A 23,874-nucleotide genomic window follows, 5' to 3' on the forward strand; every position below is an offset into this window, starting at 1 on the left:
GTTTGCAGAACTTAAAAATGGCTCCAACAAACAATAAAAAAAGAAAACAACATTCCCGTAATAATAATCTGCCACAGGAGGCTGTCTGCAGTCTGCAGGTTACCACCAGGCGTCATGATGGCAGCCACTTCCTTCATTCTCTGTCCGCTACTAATGAAAGACATTACATTAAGACTTTTTACATTACATTAATGATTGCTCTATGTTCCTGGCATGTAGGAGCTATAGTAATTTTGACTTTTCAACTTGTAAAAAGGGTCAACTTCCACATCCAAGTCATTATTTCAAGTGGAGAACATGGACTGTGCCTGAAAGTGCAAACAGGGATAAGTTACATCAACCAGACACTGTTGTTCAATATAATTAAGTCCAGATCCAATGATTCACATGACCAACTCTGGTCTCATACAACCACCTTGAGTTTTCCACTGGTGTGAACAGGCATCAGGCCCTGGACTGGCATGCTTTACTTGGAACTAACCCGTCATTAATGGTGTTAGTTTCAAGAAGTGTGCAGTGAAAGAGTCTTTCAAACCGTGTCATTCCCTCTCTGTCCAGCAGTTGTCTCTGGTGCTCTCCACATACACCTGCTCACCTCCCTAATGTACACCTTTTGGAAATAGTGAGAAATGTCCTCACAGTTACCCAGAAGTTATATAATGCAATACAAAATTATTAATTAATATTAATTATTAATATTAATTAGTTAATAAATGAACACAATTAAAAGGAAAAGCAGCAAATCCTCACATTTGTGAATCAGAAAACGTGGATTCACTTTACATGAAAAATGACTTAAACAATGATCAAAACAGTGGTAATTAATTGTCTGTCTTGATCAGCTGTACTTGTGCACACTGTTGGGAGGTGTAGTTGATAAGAAAACCTATTTTATGAGCTCCTTGTCAGACCAGTATGCCAAAAATCTTGATTTGTAAAGTACCAGTAACCAAAGCTACAGTCCAAAGTGGCCTGACAAGACTCAGGTGGTAGTACCCCGAACTTGTACTTGGGGGCAAGTACTCAAGAGTAAAAGTACTCAGTTACATCCCCTCACTGCTACAGTACAGTGGAGTAATGAAACTGACAGAGCAGCTCACAGGAATCACAGGACATAATACGGACTAAGTGATGAATGTGAGTCACAGCGTGGACGGAGGCGTGGATCCAACTGTGGCATGCAGGCAGCAGCAGGCAGCAGCAGGCAGCAGCAGCACCCTCCGCTCTGCCAGCACCGGCTCCTGCGCGGGGAGGAGGGAGGATTCAGGCACCACACTGCGGCTCGTGATCGCCTTGGCTGTGTCGCCTGTTTCTGTGGAGGTGGAGTAGTCATGGCAGCCTCAAACACCGGCCAGCACCCCCCACCGCCACCATCGCCGCCTCCTCCTCCTCCTCCCCCGGCACTGCGCGGACGCTCCATCGCTGCGCTTCCACCGGCGTTGTTTTTGGACCCGAGCGTCCCGCAGTGACCATCGACTGACTGTCGGACTGCAGCAAGTAGTCGACCCCCGTTTGTACCCGGCGCAGCGGAGAGCTCGGGCATGCCATCTGCCTCCACTGGGAGCACTGCTGTCTGGACCCAAATTCGCGTCTCGACTTGAGGGAATCAAAGTTGCTGCAATGGAGACTCCGGGGAGAGATGCGGAGAGAGACGGCTATAATGATCTGGAGCATCTGCCTCCGCTGCTGGAAGATGAGGTGAGGCGGGGGCTGCTGGGTGAAGTTAGAAATGTAATGATTTATATGATTTATGTTTTTTAAAATGGGGAATTACTCATGTGGTTTTGTAAGCCTACATTTAAAGAAACTCCAGCTTGTTGATAATGTCTCTTGGTTCTTGCTTCCACTCTCAAGCTGTCACATTGAGTTCAAGTTGGTTAGATAAATGCAAACCACTGAGCAGGACCTTAAAACCACCATTTCACTCACTCAAAGTGCTGAGGTTTCCACACAGTAGCAGCCTTTCTTCAGGCCCAGGATTATTAGAATATTTGATTAGCACCTCAGATGCAGATGGCAGTGACACTGATGCTGCACACACACACACACACACACACACACACATATAGACATCATAACCAGTACTCAGATTGTTTACTTGAAAGAACCAATAATCAAAAAACATGTAAAAGTCCCAGATTTAAATTTCTTCTGAAGTAAAAGTGCAGATGTATAAGAAAACATTTGTTTAATGTATTAAAAGTAAAAGTATTTTATATGCAGTGCATCTCGTGTAGTCTAGATGTTCCAAAAAGGGGTTGGGCCCCTGAAAATAGTCACAAGATAAATGAGATGATTACTGGAGAAAAAAGAAAAAACCTGAATCTCTGTTTTATTTGTTGTTGTTGAAGTTAAACTATCTGAGAAGTTTGTGTCGAGGGGCACCCCAGCAATGTACTGTGTTTTATAAGCTAATCATTCTATCTATTCAAAATACCAGTCTGAAAATTAACTCTAGCTGCAAAGTAAATGCAGTGCAATAAGTACAATGTTTCCCTCAAATGTAGTAGCATACAATGGGAGCCACCAAATACCTGATTAAAGAATGTACTTAGTTTCCTCCACTGTCCATAACTTTATTGGTAGATGTAGACTTTTGTAGGTAACTGCTTTTGAATTGTACCTTTTATCTGTGAGGGTCTTTACAGACATGTTCAGCACAAAGTTCAGAAGGAATGAGACAATACAATGCATTGGTTGTCAGTAAATATCTCTGTAATAAAATACACAGACACTTGTTTGAAGGTGTGAGGAGCTTAAGACGTGCATAAACATTAGTTTACTGACTATTAGCATTTTCTTTCACTGTTCCTCTCCGTCCCAGAGTGCAGACAGGAGGCGCCCCACCAGTCTCATCAGAACCCTGGAGCTCAGAGGCAAATTTATGTAGGACAGCATTTTTAACTTGAGGGGGGTGAGAGAGACTTCTAGCTTTCCTCTGCACTGTTCTCAGGGGAAACCGTCTATTTATGGGGCCGGTGTTGCTGCTGCTGCTGCTGCTGCTTGAAGTGGCACTTTTCTGCCCTGTAATTGTGCTCTACCCCACTAGATCACATCGAAATGCTTTGTTCGCAATCTGCTGCAACTCTCCTGCACCTACAGGAGTCATAAAGCACAACAGTCTCCTGCAGTCAGTCAGTGGCAATGCAGTGGATTTCAGTGGATGAATATCACAGGGATCACAGGCGCTAAGACCTTGTTGTTTTCATGGTCGGAGTATGAAGTCCCATCGAGAGATACTGGTGTGGTATTAATAATGTCATGGAAGAACATGGTAGTGGAAGTGCTGCATATAGCATGTAGTGACAGTCGCTGCTTTGTGAGACCCCACACTCCCCTCCTCCACCCCCCTGTCTCACTTAAGGCCAGCTTTTGTGTTCACATGCAAACCGAACAGAAGACCCGGTGATAATCAGACCACAGCATTATGCTGGATGATGCTTGGAATCTCTGAGATCACTGCATCTGCTTCACAGATGATGAAAGTGCTTTCTTGTGTGTGTGAAGAGTCACTCCATGACTTAAAAAGGTTGTGTGTGTGTGTGTGTGTGTGTGTGTGTGCAGGATGTCATGTACTTGGGGTACCAAATGCCCTTGATACTGGACAAAATTAGGGCACTGTTCAAGGTGTTGTATTTAAAGGTCTCATATTATGCAACATGACCTTTTTAATGTCTTTTCAACATAAATATGTGTCCTTAGTGTATCTAGAGACTCAAAATATGAGAGAAGGCCTTCCTCTCTCTGTTTGTCCTGCTTCATCTTTCAATAAGTGCGAGTGAAAACCCTCTGTCTAGATTTGGCTCCGTTTATGATGTCACATGGGGATCTTTTGATCATGTGACTCCTTCAGCCCTTCAGCAGCCTGACTGTCCCCACCCACTGAAACCCTGCTTCATCCACCACAATGTCCACCATTGTTTTTTCCTCATTAATGCCAGCTCTTTGTAACACAAAGATGTCGAAGGTGAGAGTAACGCACGCAGACTATTAACTCTTCTAAAACGGAGCGTGAAGACAGAGGCTGAAAACAGCTGCAGCAGCCATTTCTGGTACGATGTTTTTTGAACATTAAACCCTTTCAACCTATTCTAGTAGGACCTCATACATACACAAATACAAGTATGAACTTGTAACTATGGAGCAAGTATGAAGCGGAATATGGTGCCTTTAATCAAATACATTTCAAAGTGAAGACCATACTTTTATATAATAAAAAACTTTGATTTCAGCACACATCTCTACCAGTGCTGATCTTAGCTTTACTACAGGGAGTTCTAGCCTACAAGTGTTGACTTTGAAATGGTATAAATGTCTCAAGAAAAGCCTTAAGTTTGCATTCACTTCTTCGATCTTCACAAGAGCCAGACGATTTCCAAAGCAGACCATAGCTTTTATGTATGTTTGAATGTGTTTCAGCCTTTTGATTCCTCATGAAAATCAGTCTGTGAAGATCTGAAGCTTGCTTTAGAGAAGTGATTCATCACCGTGAACAGCACGTCAGTTTTTGTTTTCTTTGATATCTCTGCTAAAGATCTTGCACAAATGTGCCGTAGGCTTCACACATGTTTAAAATGTATTGTTAAATACAGACCGAAAATTGATTTTTCACAATTTGATTTTTCCCCCAACTCTTTTATGCTGATGATTTAGTTTTCTATTAAAGCTTCAAAGGCAGGGCAAAAACAGGCTCTTTATTTCCCGTTGAATATTTAGCAAGCTGCGCCTGAACTGTGCAACTGGAAACAACACCGCTGTCTACCCCAGCATACATAAGGTTCTTCTATAACAGAAACTACATTACCAAACATACAGAGCAGTGTGACGGGTACAGTGAGGGGGGGAAGGAGAAGTTCCTTTGAGGGTGGCCCATATAAGTCAGATTTATTGCTGAACAAAAACACTGTGAGCTTTTTGGGTTCTTTTTTGTGCATAAATTAACATACATTTTGCATTAATATGATATGAAGTGTCTTCATTTGTCAGATATTTAAAGGTAACTGATATCTTTGCCCTCTAGTAGCGCTATGGAGTAGTTTTCTGTGAGCAGGTGCCATTTTGTTTGTCTTGAGTACATGAGCGTGCACTAGGGGTAAGTTGACAGACAGTACTGCCAAAGGTGTCACATCATCCCCACTGACCTACAGCTGACAGTAAGGCACAAAGATAAGATGAAAAAGATAAGAGCTTTTTGGTGAGTAACACTGAATGTAAACACTTTTGTCTGTCTATAAGAGAGCTCCACAACCACAGGACCACTTTAATTCATCAATTAACCAAAAACAGACATTCCCACTTGGTTCCCTTATCTGTATTTTTACTCTACCCGTGTCTTTCTAATCAGGCACACTATTTAAACTGCCATGCTGCTGCTCATACAACATTGCAGTATCACTGTTAAGGTGTGCTCATCTCCACCCCAGCTTCCACCTGTAGGATCTAGGATCTCCAGGCTTTAGGTAGAACTTCGCTATCACTCCCCAGTGTCCCTCTGTGCTGCAGAGAGCGAGTCTTAACTCCAAACTTTACCCATGCAGGCTCTGTAAATTCATTTCAGTAAATCTGTCCCACATGAGTTAGCCGACTAAAATGCTGCTGACAGCAGGGACTGCTTTGAGAACTCTTCTTGGATGGTGCATTTAGGTGCTCATGGAGTGGGAGGAAATTTGAACACTCTGCCCTCTGGTCTTTATTGCTGGACATCAAAATGTAGATGATCCAAGAGTCCCTTACATTAAAAAGTTTTATATTTTCTATGTCTATGTAAGCCATCACTGCAACCCGTCACCAGTGTTGACTGGACTACACATCTGTGCACCTGGCCGTCATACTTCCATGCGTGTGTTTGTGTCCACAGGAGAATGTGTCTCTGGCAGACATCCTGTCTCTTCGGGACAGCTGTCTGTCTGAGGAGGAGGTGTGGGCGGTGTGTGCAGAGTGTGTCCTGGCGCTGCAGAGCATCAGACCCTCCCACCTCTTCCACACCCTGTGCATAACTCCCGACACTTTGGCTTTCAACGCCCATGGGAACGTTTGCTTCATGGAGCAGCTCAGTGGTGAGTCAACAGCACGGACACACTGTCATCTGTGTATTTGTACAATAATTAAACCACGTTGAAGATGTTTTATACCCCTTGTCTGACCCCTTTTCTGCTATTACATTTGGGTTGTCGTATTATATGTCTGGCTTTAACTTCAAATCTGACATGCCACTGATCAAGCTGACTGGTGAAGCTCAAACATATTTATAGAATTGTTAATATTTTTGCCTCAACATTTGAAAAGCAGAAGACATAACAGATTAGATCAGAGCTGCAGTGTGCATTGTGAGGTTGTCCCTTAGCTGGAGTTAATCTCTGTTTGGTTCAGAGTGAAGGCACCTTTTTCTCCCTAGTGATTTGCTGCCCTGAACTGTATCAGTTTCAGTTTGCAAATTCCTGCTTGGAAATACTCTATCAGTGTCTAACTGGATCTGTCAGGCTCTGCAGGCCTGCTCTGATTTGCACCGACGACATCTCTCTTCCTCACAGTGCCGTAAGGCCCCCGTGACATCGAATGGAAAACACCCTATCTGGACTGATTGTCCCCCACCTCGTCTCTTCTTCCTTCCGTTCCTTTCTCTCTGTTCTCCATCTTTATTCATCATTCTCTCTCTACGTCGTTCCCTTTCTTATTACTTAGCCTAGCACTTGTGCAGTGTGCACACTGTTGCATGCACCTATTCCGTGCCCTGATGCCAAACGGCGGATATTGATAAGCGCTGATTAAATCAACAGTATTAGAATTGCCAGGTGGAGCGTTGTTGTGGTAACAGCTGGGTTAGCCTATCAGCAGTCAACCTGTGCTCTCACACACACACACACACACACACACACACACACACACACACACACATTACACAACCAGCATGGCATCCTTTTAAGCACTGCATCCATTTATCTCGGCACAAATCTCCACTCAGTAATAGAGACACTTTGAGGAGATGTTTTGATTACTCTGTCAGCTAAAATCCTTTGCAGCCTCATTTGTTGTCATGCTTTATTGGATTGTGTTCAGTCCTTGGGCGATGATTAATCCGTGGATAGAGAAAGAAACCGCAGAGCCCACATTCCGCTTCTCGTGTTAGTTGTTCATGCTGAACACAGTGCTTCTGTATCATTAATCAAACCACTACATCCTCCACTTTACTGGGCTGTACAGTTTCCCTCTGATTCCATTTAATTGAAGTCTTTGTGCGATAGTGATGAAATTTCAGGCTGACATACACCGTGCTCACACACCAACAGGCTCTCTCTGTAAGGCCGTATAATAGAGCGACCTTGAGGGCTGTGATGATGAATCTCAGTGAGAATTGCTGTTGCCACAACGACTCATCAATAGGGTTCCGTTCAGCTAATTAATCACTACAGTAACAACAGTAAAGTAGTTGTGCACGACTGTGGGCGATGCGGCAGAGTCAGCATGACCAAAACACATGACAAAAAAATGTCCTCTAATGGTTTTCATACAGTGGTGACCAAGAAAAATTAGTAATCACAATCAAGCTGTTCCCTTTCTGATAAAGCTGTGCTCTGTGGGAAATCTGATCAGCCCGGATGGGAAGCGTGCTGAATGAGTAATGTTCCACTACCTGTTGTGCTAAAAGGCCGTAGGCATACATGACTCACCAAGCTCTCACCATCGCCGCAGATGCAACTGCGTCACTGACAACAGTCTTTCTTCCCTCCTATTCACTGACTGTCTCACTGTGCTACAGACCTTCAGGTGTAAATATCTTCTTGTCCTTCATGTCTGCTCCTCTCTGTCAGTTCTTCCCTCCTGTTTGTTGGAAGCGTCAACCTCTGAGAGGAAAAAGCAAAAGAGGGGAGCAAAAGAAAATGGGGAGGAGAGGGAAGGATGGAGAAAAAAGAGAGGAGATGAGAGGAAATGAAAAAGCAAAACAAGGGAGGAACGAGTTGTGGAGAGGAGAGGAAAGGAAAGAAGGAAGGGAAAGAGATTAGAGACTAGATGGAAAAGACTAAGGAGCTGAGGAGGAGAGAAGAGGAAAGCAAAGGAGAGGAGAGGAGAGAAGAGGAGAGGAGAGCTTAGCTCTAGCTCTACACCTGGGGGGGGGGGGGGGGGCGTCATTCCAGTAGACAAACCCAGATCTGTCATGACCCACTTTACTCCCCTTCCGTCTCTCCTTCTCCTCCTCTAACTCTGGGCACCACCTCTCTCTCTCCCCATCTCCCTCTCCACGTCCAGCCGAGGGGGTGCATGTTCGTGGCGATGTTTTCATGTATCTGTGTGTTCTGCTTGTAGCCCATCTGAGCGGTGGCCTATTTCAGGAGGAGGAGGAGGAGGAGGAGGAGGAGGAGGAGGAGGAAGAGGAGGGTGCAGCGGCACTGCTCCTCAGTGGCTGCTCCATCTTCTTATCTGCAGATAGCTTTCTGTCTTGTTTGTCAGGGATTATCTCTGACATGCATTATGCTAATAAAGGGAAAGTGGCTGCGCTAGTTCACTGGACTGTGATGGTTTAGCATGCGGGACACACCGTCTGATCAGCATGTCATTACGGTGGAGCTTAGCAAGCAGGTTACAGTACGGATGTGACATGGCCATACATCAGAGTGTTCACATCAAATGACGAATGCACCGTTTGTTCCCGTTTGATGACATTATGATATACTGTGTGCTTTTCACACGTGCGTAATGACACAGCTAATTGCCATGTTTTCATCCCGCAGATGATCCAGAAGGCTCCTTTGTGCCTCCTGAGTTTGACAACACCGGCAGCACTTTTGAGGTGAGAGATGCCCAGTCTTCTTATAGATCTGGTCACACCTGCACGCAGTCACCCCTGGGAGTGTGTCAGTACACCACACAGTCGCGGGCACCTTGGTGATGTTTGCTGAGGTGTTTGCTCTCTTTCCTCACCAATAATTCCCGTCATCATCAGCTGTCATTCAGCTGCGAGCTCACCTGATGTCCACCCGATCATGTGAAATAAGAAAGAGGCAGCACTCCCACATTAGGTACAAAGGAGAATAATTACGATGACCGCGGGGGCTCAGCCGACTGCAGCTTAAGAAAACGAATGCAAAATGGCAAAACAAATTAAGAAAACCGCCTCATTAATTTGACAACACGTGTGCAGCATTTAGATAACAGGCTGCAAATACAGAAACACACTGCAAGTTCAGAAAATGTGTTTCCAGTGGACACCAGTGCTGAACACGGCTTGCTTCCACAGTTTGTGACTCGTGAAGTTAGTGAAGTCGGTTCTGTGCATCATCCATTTATGTTTGTGTTGAGGCAACTGGCAGGACCTCAAAGACAAAACAAGCACAAATGGCTGCAGCAGGCCAGGCACTGTGATGAGATCACCTCAGTTTTGATATTTGAAAAGTTGGCCATTACACATCATCACATTTTTTGAGGGGGAGGAGATTTTTTTTTACTTATATGATAGCAAATGCTTCTCTTATGACAAAGACCATCCCAGTGTTTACTCTGGAGCCCTCCTCTAGCCCTACTCTTATCTCTACTTAGGTCAGTGAAGGAAAACACATAAGTACCAGTATTGCACGTTGGACATGGAGATATCTCGAGAAAGGTCCTTTTGACCGAAAGGTAGACTGCATGTTTAATGAATCAATGCCCCTTTTCTGAGATGTTTAAAAGATCCCCTTATGGCATCATAAGAGCCAAATCTAAGCGGCGCGTTTTCACACATCTTTACAGAAAGACGGAGCAGAAGAAAAAGAGAAATGAAGGTCTTTTTTCATACATTTGCGGCCTCTTGGCACATCGGGACACATATTTATGCTGAAAAGACATTAAAAAGTGCATTTTGCATTATATGGGACCTTTAAGTTGATCAGTAATGTTATCTGACCTAACCAATGTTAGGCCGCGACGACTAGAGCTACAAAATAAACCAGAATTATGCTTTAGGATCACCCATTTCAATGTTACGACAGACTGGTAACATCTGATTAGGCACTTCGACATGATCTCCTTCAGTGGAGCTGTGTGTTGACATTCATCATTAGGCAGAATATACCTGCAGCTCCAGGTGTGTGTGTGTGTGTGTGTGTGTGTGTGTGTGTGTGCGTATCGCCTTTCCTGCTACTGGTTGTAGGATAAGTACACATTATTCTTAATGACTGTAGTGGTTTTAATACATGTTCAAATGAATTACTTATCATCTTTTAGTATTACTATATTATAGTATATTAATCTTTAGATATTTGCCTTTACATCTGTGTCTGCTGTGCTACATGGGCAGTCTTAACATATGTATATATATATATATATTTATATATATTTTTTTTAATGTGAAACAGAATTATGTCTCTGAAAGGACTAGACTCAAAAGCTTCTTCTCTGTGGAAATATAAAATCTCACACTGGCATGGTGTCACTGTTCTCACCACAACATGCATAAATTTACAGCAGACTTATGTAACCCAATTTCAAAATAAAGCGTGCAGACTAATTTTGCTGTGTGTCGAAATACACAAAATTTCTGACAAACAACTAAACTCTTCCCCTTCGCCGCTCTGGTGTTTTTCTCAAGTGTGTTTTTCTCGAGGGAGACGTGACACACGGCCAAAGTAATAGCACAAGCAAAACAGGAGTTAAGGCCTTCAGCTGAGTGTTTGCTCTTCTATTTTGGTGACCCACACTGGGATCCGCCTTGCACATGTGTTCACCACATAAGTATGGGTACAGTCCACTTCAATTGTTGGGAGTGATCATTATGTCTGAGATGTGAAGTCAGACACACCTGGTTCAAATCTGAGAGCTGACCATAATATCCACTGTCAGTGTGGCAAAGCGAAACAAAAGCTCTGTGATAAATCTGCACAATGCCTGTCTTTTATAGCCTTTTCTACAGCCATTCGTGGATTCAGATCTCTGACCTGACTGTAAACCAACAGCTGCAGCTGGTTCCTGGTGATGATTGTAGTGTTTTCCCCTCCTTTATCCCCGGACGCCACAGGGCCATGTTTACTCTCTGGGCTCCACGCTTTCCGCGGCACTGAACTTTGTCATCGAGCCGGAGCTGGAGGCAGAGCTGGGAGAAGAGATGCAGAGGCTTCTGGAGCAGATGCAGGAGGAGAAGCCTGAGGACAGGCCGCTCTTGCAGGTAGAAAAGCCCTGCTGACTCTTTGTTACTGCTAGGATGATTTATAGAGAGCTGCATGGCTTAGCACCATGAGACAGGTGTGGAATAATTAGAGATCTCACTTGAGCCATTGTGTTGTCATAGGATCGTGATGAAAGAGTTGAGTTAAATTAAACAAGTTTAATTTCAATGCAAATGAGTGGTATCACATTATTTTTTACAAGATTTAGTGATAATAACGTAGAAGTCTAATTAGAAAGTAAGGCATAAAAACATTAATGAACGTTAATGTGATCAGTGAGTATCACTCATATTAATGACTAATGCAGCGTCAATTAAACTCTCAAATTCTTTTAGCAAATCTACATATTTTAAAAAGTATTGAGATAAAATCATAGAGATAAAAAATCTCATTTTAAAGCCATGGTAACCGAAGAGATGGAGGTCGTGTGTGCATGTGTGTGCTATCACATCGGTCCTGTAGAGGTAAATGTGTTTACAGTCATTATAGCTGTGGCTTTAGTTTATCTAACCCTCCTGTTGTCCTTGTGTTGTGAGCAGCGCTATACAAATAAAATTGAATTGAATTGACTTGAATTGATGAATAACAGGTTGTTTCATCATGCAAACTAGATTTGGGATTTAAAATTCAATTAAGCTGCTTTATTTTAGGGGCTTAGTGAAGGGGGTCATTTGTGACCCTTAGGGCAAAGGGAATATACAGAATCACAAGGGTTAAGTCTGGTTTCTCTCATGACTATCATTTCAACTAATTGGCTCCGCATGTAGTGAGAGTGAGTCAGTGCTCTTGAGCAGCATCAAGTGGAAATGTTGTGTCAGTGCAAACCACAGAGTGTGAGTTCACTGTCAGTCTGTCACAACATGAACCTCAACAGGGCAGAACAAGATTAAAATACAAAGTAAGATAAGCCTCGGTTAGTTAAATATAATAATTCTAATACTACTTATAATAACTTGATTTTAAACCGCATTACAACATTTTTGCATTTAATGTTGTGATAGATTACAGCTTGGATTATGAAATGTGATCTATGTGATGTATTCTGTCCTCACATTGATGTAATTAAACGAATGTACAATCACACAGAAAAGGTGATGTGAGAGCAGATCTATGGAGGCGCGGCAGAATAAGTTATAGATCACAGTGACAGAGATCAGCTGCTACACACTGTTGGCACTTATGGTAAATTGACTGAGTAGCAGTGTTTTGGTCAAGTGACCTTTTATCTGGAATTTCATATATTAAATGGCAACAAGCCTGCAAATACATTATATTCATATGTTCTCACAAAAACAGCATTGATGCTAGAAGGACCTGGGAAAGGTAGGAAAAGAGCATATATATGTTTTCATGGCCCAGGTGAACTCCCCACGTCATGCCCAATGAAAATGTAAAGATAATTGTCTATTTTTGATGTCAACAGACCCCAAAAATACAAAATACAAACAAAATAGCATCTTTTTTAACAGCGGACATACAAGCTTAGCAAAAGACACTTCATACAAGTTAAAGGGGTTCAATTCTCAATTCATTCTTACTACGATACACAGAACAAACAAACAGATCAAAAAACAGCAGTGACAATAAATAGGTCAATAACCAGTGAGCATCCATAATACAATACAATATACCGTATAATAAAATGCTTGATGATGTTTAGTTGATGGAAACTTTTCTTTTTTCAACTGTTGAAACAAGAAATATTTACAAAAGTAGAGCGTAGTCAATCTATGTGTTTTCTTTTGAATTTTAATCCTCCCTCAGGACATCCTCTCTCTGGCTGAAGCAAGGCTGCCTCACACCTCCTCTGCAGCCGTGTGCCGGAAACTGTCGTCTATTGGCCGGCGAGTGCTCTCCATCGAATCAGTATCCACCTTTCAAGGTCATTCTTTATCGTCTCGGTTCTCAAATGCCACTATTTTGGCTCTGCTGTGGTTCTCCCTGGTACTAATTGCTCTCCATCTCTCCACAGATGGACAAGAAAGCTCCTGGGAGGCAAGATGGCAGCATCCCAAACCCAGATGTCTGCTTAAGAGACTGAGCTCTGATGAAAATACCAAAGACCTGAGTGTTGACAGTTCTGTTAAAGCAAACGGTCTGTCCAGGCAGCAGGTATGTGACAGAGTGTAGCTCCAGTATTCCCCTTTAAAGACAGCTGAGGATGCCAGCCCACACAAGCCACAATATCATGATAGCTTTTATATAGTGTATTATTTTCAGTGTTTAGAAACAGAGCAGCCTGATAGAAACCAGTCAAATTTACTGTGTAGAGATAAATAAACACTTTACTACACTCCCACTGCCAAAATCACCCTACTTCTCACTTCATTTATTAACTCATTAAACACTTTCCTGTGTGTGTTTATGGTCTCAATCGCTAGTTTGAAGTCTTCTTCGATGATGTTCATGTAGTAAATCATGGTCCACTTTAGAGTAAAATAGACAGCAGGGTTCCATCAAAATACAGCTCCTACATGGACATATGTCAGGATGACTTAGTATTATTTATCTAAACTTCAACGGTCTTTACACCCATTGATCTATAGATAAGAGTACGTCTGCACTCAGAACAGCTGAAACAAACGATTGTATTCTGAAACCCCAATCTGCAGGTGTGTGGGGGCTGGGATTCCTCTCTCTGGGCGGAGGATATGGACGACAGTGAGGGAGACGGCATGATCTTGGCAGATGACTTGGACTGCAGGTCCCACAACAGCTCCCCGGTGAGGAGGAGAGCCCAGCAGAGGCTGAACAGGGTGAGGGGGGCTCTCAACCGCTCCTGCTCTGTCCCAGACTCCAACAACCCCCCTTGTCTCTCCCCTCCAGCCCACGGAGACATGAGCATACCTGTATCTGACCTCACTGAGATAGGAGCGGATGAACGCTTGAGCTGCAAGTCTGTGTGGAGTAACAGACTTCAGAGACTCAACCGGGGCAAGTCCTGCGAGTCTTACCCCCACAGCGGCGCTGAGGATGGTGTGAACTCGGTTGTGGACGACTTTATGTCACAAGAAGATGAGGATGCTGGGACGTCATGCAGCGGAGAAACAAAGATTCAAGGTTGCCGTGGATGTGAATCTGAAGACTGCACCCAGGATTCGGCTTCTTCCTCTACTTCCCGTCAGGATGTGGAAATGGAGCAGGACCCCTCTGGGGACCAGAGCTCACTGAACCACAGCCTCTACACTCCTAATAACTACATGACCAAAAGCATGCTGTGCCTCAACGAAGAATCTCAGGATGAGGTTAGCCGGTGCCAGATGGCTCTCAAATGTGTGACTTTGCAGTTGCATCTCAGATTGTTTCTCGCAGTCATATGTGCTGCTGTCGTGGAGCTCCACTGAGGGGGTTGGTCTGTAAATAAGAGGAGCTGTGAAGGAGAAAGATAGAAACATGGTGGGGGTGCAGGTCAGTGATAACGGTTGGTTACAGGCGCTGGAACGAAGCCCTTGTGTCAAGATTAAGTTTTGTCTATTTTTTGTTGCTATTTCCAAGGTCGAGAACGAACTTTCTTCAAAGTAAAGCTAATTTTATTCAGGACACTTTACACCAGCCATAGTTTTCCATGAGACATGTTAGGGTCTGCTTGGCTTTTTTTCCTTGCCTACTAACTATGCCTATTAAAACCTGTTGTTATAGCCTGTAATGGACCTTTGCTCCAAACATCTATTTGCTCTGAAAATGCTTCATAAATCAGTACATTCATTCATACAGAGCAAAGTGTTTTGACACAGAGGCAGTCAGCAGTGATATTCCAAAGCAATCTGCATAAGTGAACACTTCATGACACAAATCATCGCTGATAGTCTGAACATTCAAGATTTGGTAAAGTCAGGTCGGGGAGTACCTCAGTTTGACTTAATTAGGTCTACTGAGGGATCAGCTGGAGCTCCAACGTTTAGAACTTCCTTTTTTAAACTGTTCTTTCTTTATTTTTCCATCCAGTGGATCTCTCTGAGAGAGTTACTTACCCTCTGTGGACGGAGGCTGACGGTTAATGAGCTGTGGGCTCTGTGTTATACCTGCCTGTCCTCTCTGCAGACCTACATTGACTTTCCAGGTGATTTTAACCCCTTCATGCGTGACACCAGTATTTAATATGAACTGCTCCTGCAAGTTCACTTGAGATCCTGACATATTCTGTTAGTTCGTGCATCTTACTTTGTATGTACTATGTGCATAGCTTTTGAGTTAATGTTGGGCCGATAGAAAGAAACTCCGGAGGAACGAGTAGAAAAAGATAAAAAATGTGCTAATTACGTGGCACGGCTTAAACCTTTTGCCCACAGTTTTCCTTTGCAGCTGATTTCTCTCTTTTCCATCAGCGTATTTATGCATGGACACAGTGTATGTGGGCTGCGAGGGAGAAGTGCTTTTCTTGAAGCCTAAAAACATAGGTAGGTCCTGGACTGTAGTCTCTGTGGTACTGTGGAGCAATGAACCCATTTTTGTTTTTGAGTTTCAGTTGTTTGCTTACAGATCAAGCAGATGTCGATGCAATATTTACTGAAGTGTATGAGGCAAAAGTGTCTGCAGGCTTTAGTTGACCGCAATAGCTGACTTTCGCTGTTCTTTGCAGGATCCCGAGATGAATTTTATCTTGCTCCTGAATATCAAGAACATGGAATCGTGACTGAGAAGGTCTGTCTGCCTGATTTATGAAAATAACTTATTAATTAATGGTTTGCTTGGTTGTAGCTTTTCCCTCCTCTGGCCTTTTCTGTCTTGGCTCAGGTTTGTGTGTACGGGGTTGCTGCTATTCTCTGGGCTACAGCCAAGTTCAGTTTATCACCCAATCAAAAACTGGCGATGCCTCGCAAACTGAAGAGACTGCTCCTGGAGATGGCAAAGGGGACGCCCATTGAGAGACCTACCATCATCATGGCTAAAAAAGTATTATTTTCAAAATGTTCATAAAAAGTGTGCACTGTTCCTTTTAATCCAATACTGCAGTGTGTTTTTTCCAACCTTACCTAATCACAAGACAAGTATTGGCAAGACTCTCTGCCTGAAACTGGCAGGCAAGAGAGCACATACTTCATATGAAGCCGTCTGTTTCTCAGTTTTCATCTTTTCCTTGACAAATATCCACCACACCGGCCTGAAATTGATCTTGTGTCTACCATTAGACTGAAAATGATTTCTGGCTGAACCGTCCGACTCTCTTTGCTAACAGCTGCTCCCTGGTATAACACAGTGGGCTGAAAGAATGAAATTGTACAGACAAATTGCAAAAGACAAATGCCAGTTAAACTTTAATCACTGCTTTGATCAAATGTTTCTGCTTTCTTTATTGGAAAAATAACCTGGATTGTGTGTTTTTAACTGAAACCTGGTTGAAAATATAAAAAAGGCCCCTCCTAGTTATCCTTCATACTCTGTTCAGTGTTTGAGGAGGAGGTGGAGGACCTGCTGGTATTTATACAGGGAAGCTGAAGTAGAGGAATATTGACTTCTTCGAGCGTGGCTCCCATACAACACTTCACTTACTAGTTATATTTTACAGGGTTGTGTGTATTCCACTCGCTATCCGATGGAGTTTTCATATTTACTATCACTATCACGAGTTCATGCCCGTTGCAGGACATTTCTGAACATCTCTGCATTATGTATACTCCGTTATCGAACTGAAGCCCCATATGTCTGTTCTTAGTCCCACCTTTTTTACCTTTGTCAAAGACTGTTGGCTGAACTGCCATAGAATGTGGTGCAGATATCTTTGTCGCCCAGAGGAGGAACCCTACTGGATCCTAATGACGCCTTCTTTAGCTCCACCAACAGGCCAGAAGTGATACACATTGTAAAATATCTCACCGTCTACAAGATAGATTGGCATAAATGTTCCCTACAGACATTCATATCCCCAGAGGATGAACCCTAATGGTTTAGGTTAAGCTTCTAATTTGTTCAATACTTTGTTTTATGACCACATACCTGTGAAACGAATTACATTCCCATCAGCCTCAGCTGGACTTTGTTCAAACTAGCCCATGCTTACTAGCTAGAGCTAACTGCTCAATGTTGTAGTACTTAAACACAGAAATGATTTCCTCTACATGATAATGTCAGCATGTTAATACGTTCAACATGTAGCCTACATGCTAAACTAAGCTCCTGGCATGGATGTGAAGTCTTGTCTTGTCTTGTGATTAGGCTTCCACAACGAAAGTCCACCTTTTACTGATCATTAATTTTCCTAATCGCTTTGCATTTCCTTTTATTACTAATCATCTATTTTCTGTTTTTGCGTCTGTGTTATCTTATGCTTTATTTTGCCCGTCTACCTTTTATGCCTCTCGATGAAAGCACTTTGAATTGTTTTTGCTTTTTTTTATATATATAAATGAAGCCTGATTTAATGTTTGTATATCAATGTGCAGATATCACAACCTCAGAAAGGGCACTGTTCCAAATAGATATAACCTTTTAGAAAGAAAATTACTTGTTATTCAAACATAGTGAATCCAGTTTATACAAGTGCTTTGTCATTTTGTCAATGAAGGACTCTTCTAAAAAAAAATGCCATCATTTACTTCTATTGTTGGTTATTGCCGTCAGTCATTTTGTAAAAGTAAGTGTTAGGTTTGCAAATACTGGATGTTTTATTTCAAGTTATTTCCAGGGGGGAAATAATGATGACATTAGTGATGATTGTGTATGAAGAGCCCTGTTTTGTTATCACACTTGTGTTCCAGATCTGTCGTGACTACTTATCACGTCAGGAGACAAACGCTGAGGCTGTCTGGACAAACCTTGTCAGCAGAGTTCACCCGGTAAACTTCTCTGTGTTTGTCCCCATAGATACACTTACACCGCTGTGTCTTGATCTGCGTATTTATTGTGTATTATTCAAATCCCAGTATCAGAGTCAGTGAGTCTGGTCAGTCTGTTTATGTCTGTGCTGTTTTGCTCTTTTTGAAAAATGAGCATCTCTCTCTGTTACAGTCAACCAAGTCTGTTTTCTCTCAGTCAGCCTCAAAATCCAGTGACGCAGATGATTTGAGTGCAACTGAAACTCATCAAAGCTCGTGGGAAGAGCCTGCACAAAACAACAGCGGTAGGACAGCCTCACTTTACTACGGATGACCCTCATGCAACACCGTTTACCATGAAGTGTACAGTATTATACGCTAAATGTGCCAAATATTCAGAAGACCCTTTGAATTGAGGGGCACTGCCAATTAGGTTTTGTCTTTAAAAAGTCTCGATGACAATAATAATGATAAGGATGAGTTAAGAAAGTAGCATGGCTGTTAACGGGGAACAGGGCTCTAGACTGTGCAACCATTTTTTTTTGAGTTTGTGAGTGAATTTCATGTGATCCCATTCACGTGAGTGTATGATGATCCGCTGGCACTGTGCCATACACACAGTGTGTGATGCACATGTACGCACCAGCTTAGAACTTTACAAAACAACCCATTTAGCTGTTACAGTGTTCTCACAGTGTTCTCAAAGCTGATTGATGAAGCTGATTATTTTGAAAAGCAAACTGAGGAGAGAGAGGAGGAGGCCTGTTTAACTTCAGTAAAAGCAGTGATTACACACTATGGAATTAACAAAGTCCTGCATTAGAAATGTGACTTAAAGAAAAGTACAAAAGTATTAGCATGAAAATACACTTAAAGTACACGTACTTATGATGCAGCATTTTATTTTATTTCAAGATCATTTATATTATATTATTTGATTATAATTATCCGTACATTAATGTGTTCATCACTTTAATGCTGCCACTAATAAAGGTGGAGCTGGGTTTGATATATTTATACATATTTTACATATTACTCACTGCTGAGTAGCTTGTGAATTTGGGACCAATAAAGCCTTATTGATATATTAATATAATCTATTTATCAATGATATTTTGAGTTGTCAATGTGATTCTGCAAAGTAACTAAAGCCGACAGATGAATGTTGCGTAAAGAGTAAAGTGCTATGTTTGCCTCTGAGGTGTAGTGTAATGGACCAGAGAATAGAAATACTCAAGTGAAGTACAAGTTCCTCAACTTTGTACATAATTACATTACTGGAGCAAATGTAATGTTAACGCAGCACCTGTGGTTTCTGTTTCTTTTCAAATTTATAGTCAACCACTGCTTATGGCAGAGAAACTTGCAAAAGTAGGTTATACAAATGAAGACACTAACTCATCAGCATGCAAGAATATTGACGCAATACCAACAAAAACATGCGACCAAACCATGAGCTGGTGCGACAAACTCCAGAGCCCTGGGGAGCGAGCCGTAGTAGCAGGTCTTCCTAATGGTTGACACATTTTGTGTAATTCACAGATGTGCATTGCATGAGACAATATCACTGATATTGTATCTGGCGCTGTTGTAACTGTGTGTAGGCTTTTTGCCCACGGCCTCTGAGAGCCGACTGGCTCCTGTGCCTGGCCCTGTTCCCCACAGCTATCCTGTCAACAAGGAACTCCAGCTTCCAGAAGCCTTTACTTCCACTGCCACACACTTCGCCCCCATCATCCTGAACAATGAAGGGGACTCAGAGGAGGAGAGCGAACACATTGGAGCTGCCTTTGAAAAGTAAGATGTTCTAGAAAATAATATGCATTATCACAATTCATATTTGAATACAGTGATTCATGTGTTTTCTGCACAGCTATAGCCTTAGGTGACAGACTCTTTTGCTTTCTTGCTGAGAATTAAATGAGAATATTGTTAGCCTAGCTTGGCACGAAGACTGGAAACAGCTTGTCTGTCTCTCTCTAAAGGTTTTTACCTTTTGAGAGGTAAAAACCCACCTGCCTACCTGTGGTTAGGCTGGCTGTGTTCCCCTGCTTCCAGTCTTTATGCTAAGCTGAGCTATTCAGCTGTAACTTACATATTTAACACACACATATGATATAGATATAAATCTCAGCAAGAGATTCATATGAGTAGAGATGCATAAAGGTATTTTAATATCTTTTAATAACAGAGTTAAAGTTATAACTCCATTAGACTGAAAATGAATAAGACTGATAGCTACACAACATGCTGTCCAGCTTTGTAAGTGGATTACAGTTATTAAGAAGTGTTTATTTTACAGGACTGTGGATGGATTCACAAAAAGCAGACAACACACTGAGGGAAGGGGCCTTGATTTCCCTCCACACTCTGAGTACCCATATCCCACACACACTGAGCCCCGTCCTCATACACAGGAGTCGCCTGTTAATCAGGCAGTCGTACCTACAACTCCCAGCGACAATGTGCTGGTCAGCTCTACTCCCCGTGAAATTCCCTGTCTTGAAGTCTCTCTTCCTCCGCCATTGTCCACTAACCTCAACGGTTCTGGTGTTTTCAACAATTACCTCTTCCATCAGGATCCCACAACAGGACGCCTCTCCTTAGTGCCTGTTCAGGTTCGGGCTCCAGAGTCTCTGCTCGGGTTGGACATAAATCCCTCCCTGGTGCCACAGCCTTTGCAGGGACTGATCACAGTTCCAGAGAGCACTGAAGCTCCATTTATTAACTGTCTGAATGTGCCTGTGACGCCTGAACTCCGGGATTATGGCCCGCAATCGTCTTACTTCAAAGGTAGCTCCATCATCTCTGACAGCCCCTTGGAGAACAGTGTTCCCAGAACGTACAATGGACAAACAAATCCAGGAACACGAGGTGAGAACCAGCCTGCTTCAGAGTCCATGTCCGCTGAAGTCCACCCTGCCCTACAGGAGGTGATTGACCTGCTCAAGGGAGAGTTTTCACTTGATGGCTATTTGGACAATGGACATGAGGACATCGCCGTGGGTATGTATCTTTAGATTATTGTGATATCATTTTGTTATTGCTTCATTTACGTTGCATAGCAACAGCGGCAAACCTGCATCTATACTTCACACAGTGACTCGGGGTGCATGGGGGACTGGTACAGCAGGGGGTACACCTGCAGCTGCCAGGGAGAGCGTGGAAAGATTGTGGAGCGGCGAGACTAGTAAAAAAAAAAGAAAAAAGTATTTGATTTAAAACCACACGGTGCAATTGAATTTAATTTTTAAAATATACTTTTATATATTTATATTTTTACATTTGTGTTTGAAGTTTATTCTTATTCTTTTTGGAGCTGTGGGTAACAAAAGCAACTTCCCCCTGGGGATTATTAAAGGAATTCTGATTCTGAAAGTCTAGAAACTAGTTAGCAAGCAAGCGAGCGAGCAGAGCAGAGCAGAGCAGAGCAGAGCAGAGCAGAGCTCCTCCCTGCTCATGTGTTTGTAGCATTTTGGATGACAGAAAATAATGTGTGTTTATTTATGTAGTCCAAGTATTAACACAAGGGCATCATTCATATCAACACAGAAGTCAGTGCTGCAGGCCTCAGTGTAATCAGCAAACATGTAACATTCCCTAATTGATAATATTTCTTCTAAGCTTATAATCATTTTAGATATAGGATTGTTCAAATTCAGTTCACTAGTTCTAAGAAGATTCCAAGAACATCCTCGCACAACGTATCCCTATGATTATGTTTACACCCTGAGGCCACCCCAACTTTTTCTAATGTTCTTCTAAGGTTGTTTTTAACATCCAGAGAATGATCCTTGAAGGTTCCATTAAAATAATGTCGCGCATATCTCTTACGCTGCACATAAAATCTACAATGGGAGGCTGTTTAGCTCTGTGACAGCAGACCGAGCTGTCAGGGTGTCCTTAGGTGGAAAGCAAAAGATAAAGCTTTAACTCATCTAAAACCCTCACTGTATCCATTGACGTCAGGATGACAGAGGTAAAGTAGACAGCTGCAGTCCTGCAGAGAACAAACACCCCTTTGTGTGAGAAAGTTACAAATCTGCTTAATGTTCCTCCAGCAGCAGGAACGACAGAGCAGTAACCCACCGTGTTGTTCAGGCACATTCATATAGAAAGTTGACTTTTTCTCTTTTCCGAGGGGAGTACATCTTCTCTCTGAAGGACCTCCAGTTCCACACGTTTGCCAGTGTTGTGAGGGAGAGGTTCGCCGGTCTGTACTGGGAAGACGACCTGCTGGCCGTGTTGCACTGCCTGGTTAACTACAGCCCGTCCACACTGTGAGTAGGACTTCCAACATTTGTGTCCGTCTTTCCCTTTGAACTGGATCACTGTGTTGGCACGCCGCTAACTGTACAGTACGTCCTGATGCAATGAGACATGCATCTGTGACACTTTATAATAAGGGTACGATGTGCCTAACTAATGACTAACTCCTAATAATCTGCACGATGTATCATGAACTCATGTTGCTCACTGTGAGGAATTAACTCAAAGTCACAGTGAGATTATGTAATGAGTTAACACTTGGTAGATCAGCAGTTAATGAATGTTAGCTACAGTTTCATTTGTAGTCTACCAAATGATCTGGTCTCTGGTTGTATAGAGAAGGACTTTACAGACCCATGGTTTGATCAGCCTCTCTGAAAGCACAACACTGTGTGATGTTCTACAAACATGAGGCTGGTTTGTACAACTCTTTGTTGTAAATGTCACGTTTACAAGCTGGAATATGAGTGTTACATCTTCAAACTGTAGAAGAAGAATACTACTACTACTACTGCTACTACTACTACTACTAATACTAATACTACTACTACTACTACTACTACTACTACTGCTACTACTACTACTACTACTACTACTACTACTACTACTACTACTGCTACTACTACTACTACTACTACTACTACTACTACTACTACTACTACTACTACTACTACTAATAATAATACCACTACTACTACTACTGCTACTACTACTGCTACTACTACTACTACTGCTACTACTACTGCTACTAATACTACTGCTACTACTACTACTACTGCTACTACTACTACTACTACTACTACTACTACCACTACTACTACTACTGCTACTACTACTACTACTACTACTACTACTACTGCTACTACTACTAGTACTACTTCTACTACTACTAGTACTACTTCTACTACTACTAGTACTTCTACTACTTCTACTACTTCTACTACTTCTACTACTTCTACTACTACTAATACTACTACTACTAATACTACTACTACTACTACTGCTACTACTACTACTACTACTACTACTACTACTACTACTACTACTACTACTACTACCACTACTACTACTACTGCTACTACTACTAGTACTACTTCTACTACTACTAGTACTTCTACTACTTCTACTACTTCTACTACTACGAATACTACTACTACTACTACTGCTACTACTACTACTACCACTACTACTACTACTACTGCTACTGCTACTAATACTACTGCTACTACTACTACTACTGCTACTGCTACTACTACTACTACTACTACTACTAATACTACTACTACCACTACTACTACTACTACTACTGCTACTACTACTACTACTACCACTACCACTACTACTACTACTGCTACTACTACTAGTACTACTTCTACTACTACTAGTACTTCTACTACTTCTACTACTACGAATACTACTACTACTACTACTTCTACTACTACTAGTACTTCTACTACTTCTACTACTTCTACTACTACTACTACTACTAATACTTCTACTACTACTACTTCTACTACTACTAGTACTTCTACTACTTCTACTACTTCTACTACTACTACTAATAATAATAATACTAATACTAATACTTCTACTACTACTAATACTAATGATAACAGTTGAAAGCAGTGAATGATCCTAAATCATGTATTTAGTAATGCATTTTGGAATCATATGTTTTGTACCTTTATTTTAAAATGAATGAAGGGAATCTTTCCTCT

At 42.2% G+C, this 23,874-nt stretch overlaps 1 protein-coding gene across 1 annotated transcript in view; it reads left to right on the plus strand.

Annotated features, from left to right (window-relative positions):
• Nucleotides 1-1,131: 1,131 nt before the first annotated feature.
• Nucleotides 1,132-23,874, plus strand: part of LOC139211341 (kinase non-catalytic C-lobe domain-containing protein 1) — a 36,392-nt gene continuing 13,649 nt past the window's right edge. Inside the window, exons 1-17 of the mRNA XM_070841632.1 lie at nucleotides 1,132-1,320; nucleotides 1,495-1,698; nucleotides 5,858-6,056; nucleotides 8,727-8,785; nucleotides 10,988-11,134; nucleotides 12,900-13,017; nucleotides 13,108-13,247; nucleotides 13,748-14,380; nucleotides 15,081-15,195; nucleotides 15,461-15,532; nucleotides 15,715-15,776; nucleotides 15,870-16,028; nucleotides 17,831-17,908; nucleotides 18,105-18,192; nucleotides 19,492-19,684; nucleotides 20,190-20,893; nucleotides 22,029-22,167. Coding sequence (XP_070697733.1) covers nucleotides 1,132-1,320; nucleotides 1,495-1,698; nucleotides 5,858-6,056; nucleotides 8,727-8,785; nucleotides 10,988-11,134; nucleotides 12,900-13,017; nucleotides 13,108-13,247; nucleotides 13,748-14,380; nucleotides 15,081-15,195; nucleotides 15,461-15,532; nucleotides 15,715-15,776; nucleotides 15,870-16,028; nucleotides 17,831-17,908; nucleotides 18,105-18,192; nucleotides 19,492-19,684; nucleotides 20,190-20,893; nucleotides 22,029-22,167 — 3,299 coding nt within the window. The remainder of the gene's footprint in view (nucleotides 1,321-1,494; nucleotides 1,699-5,857; nucleotides 6,057-8,726; nucleotides 8,786-10,987; nucleotides 11,135-12,899; nucleotides 13,018-13,107; nucleotides 13,248-13,747; nucleotides 14,381-15,080; nucleotides 15,196-15,460; nucleotides 15,533-15,714; nucleotides 15,777-15,869; nucleotides 16,029-17,830; nucleotides 17,909-18,104; nucleotides 18,193-19,491; nucleotides 19,685-20,189; nucleotides 20,894-22,028; nucleotides 22,168-23,874) is intronic.

The sequence above is a fragment of the Pempheris klunzingeri genome, chromosome 12 (genome assembly GCF_042242105.1).
Source record: "Pempheris klunzingeri isolate RE-2024b chromosome 12, fPemKlu1.hap1, whole genome shotgun sequence".
NCBI lineage: Eukaryota > Metazoa > Chordata > Actinopteri > Acropomatiformes > Pempheridae > Pempheris > Pempheris klunzingeri.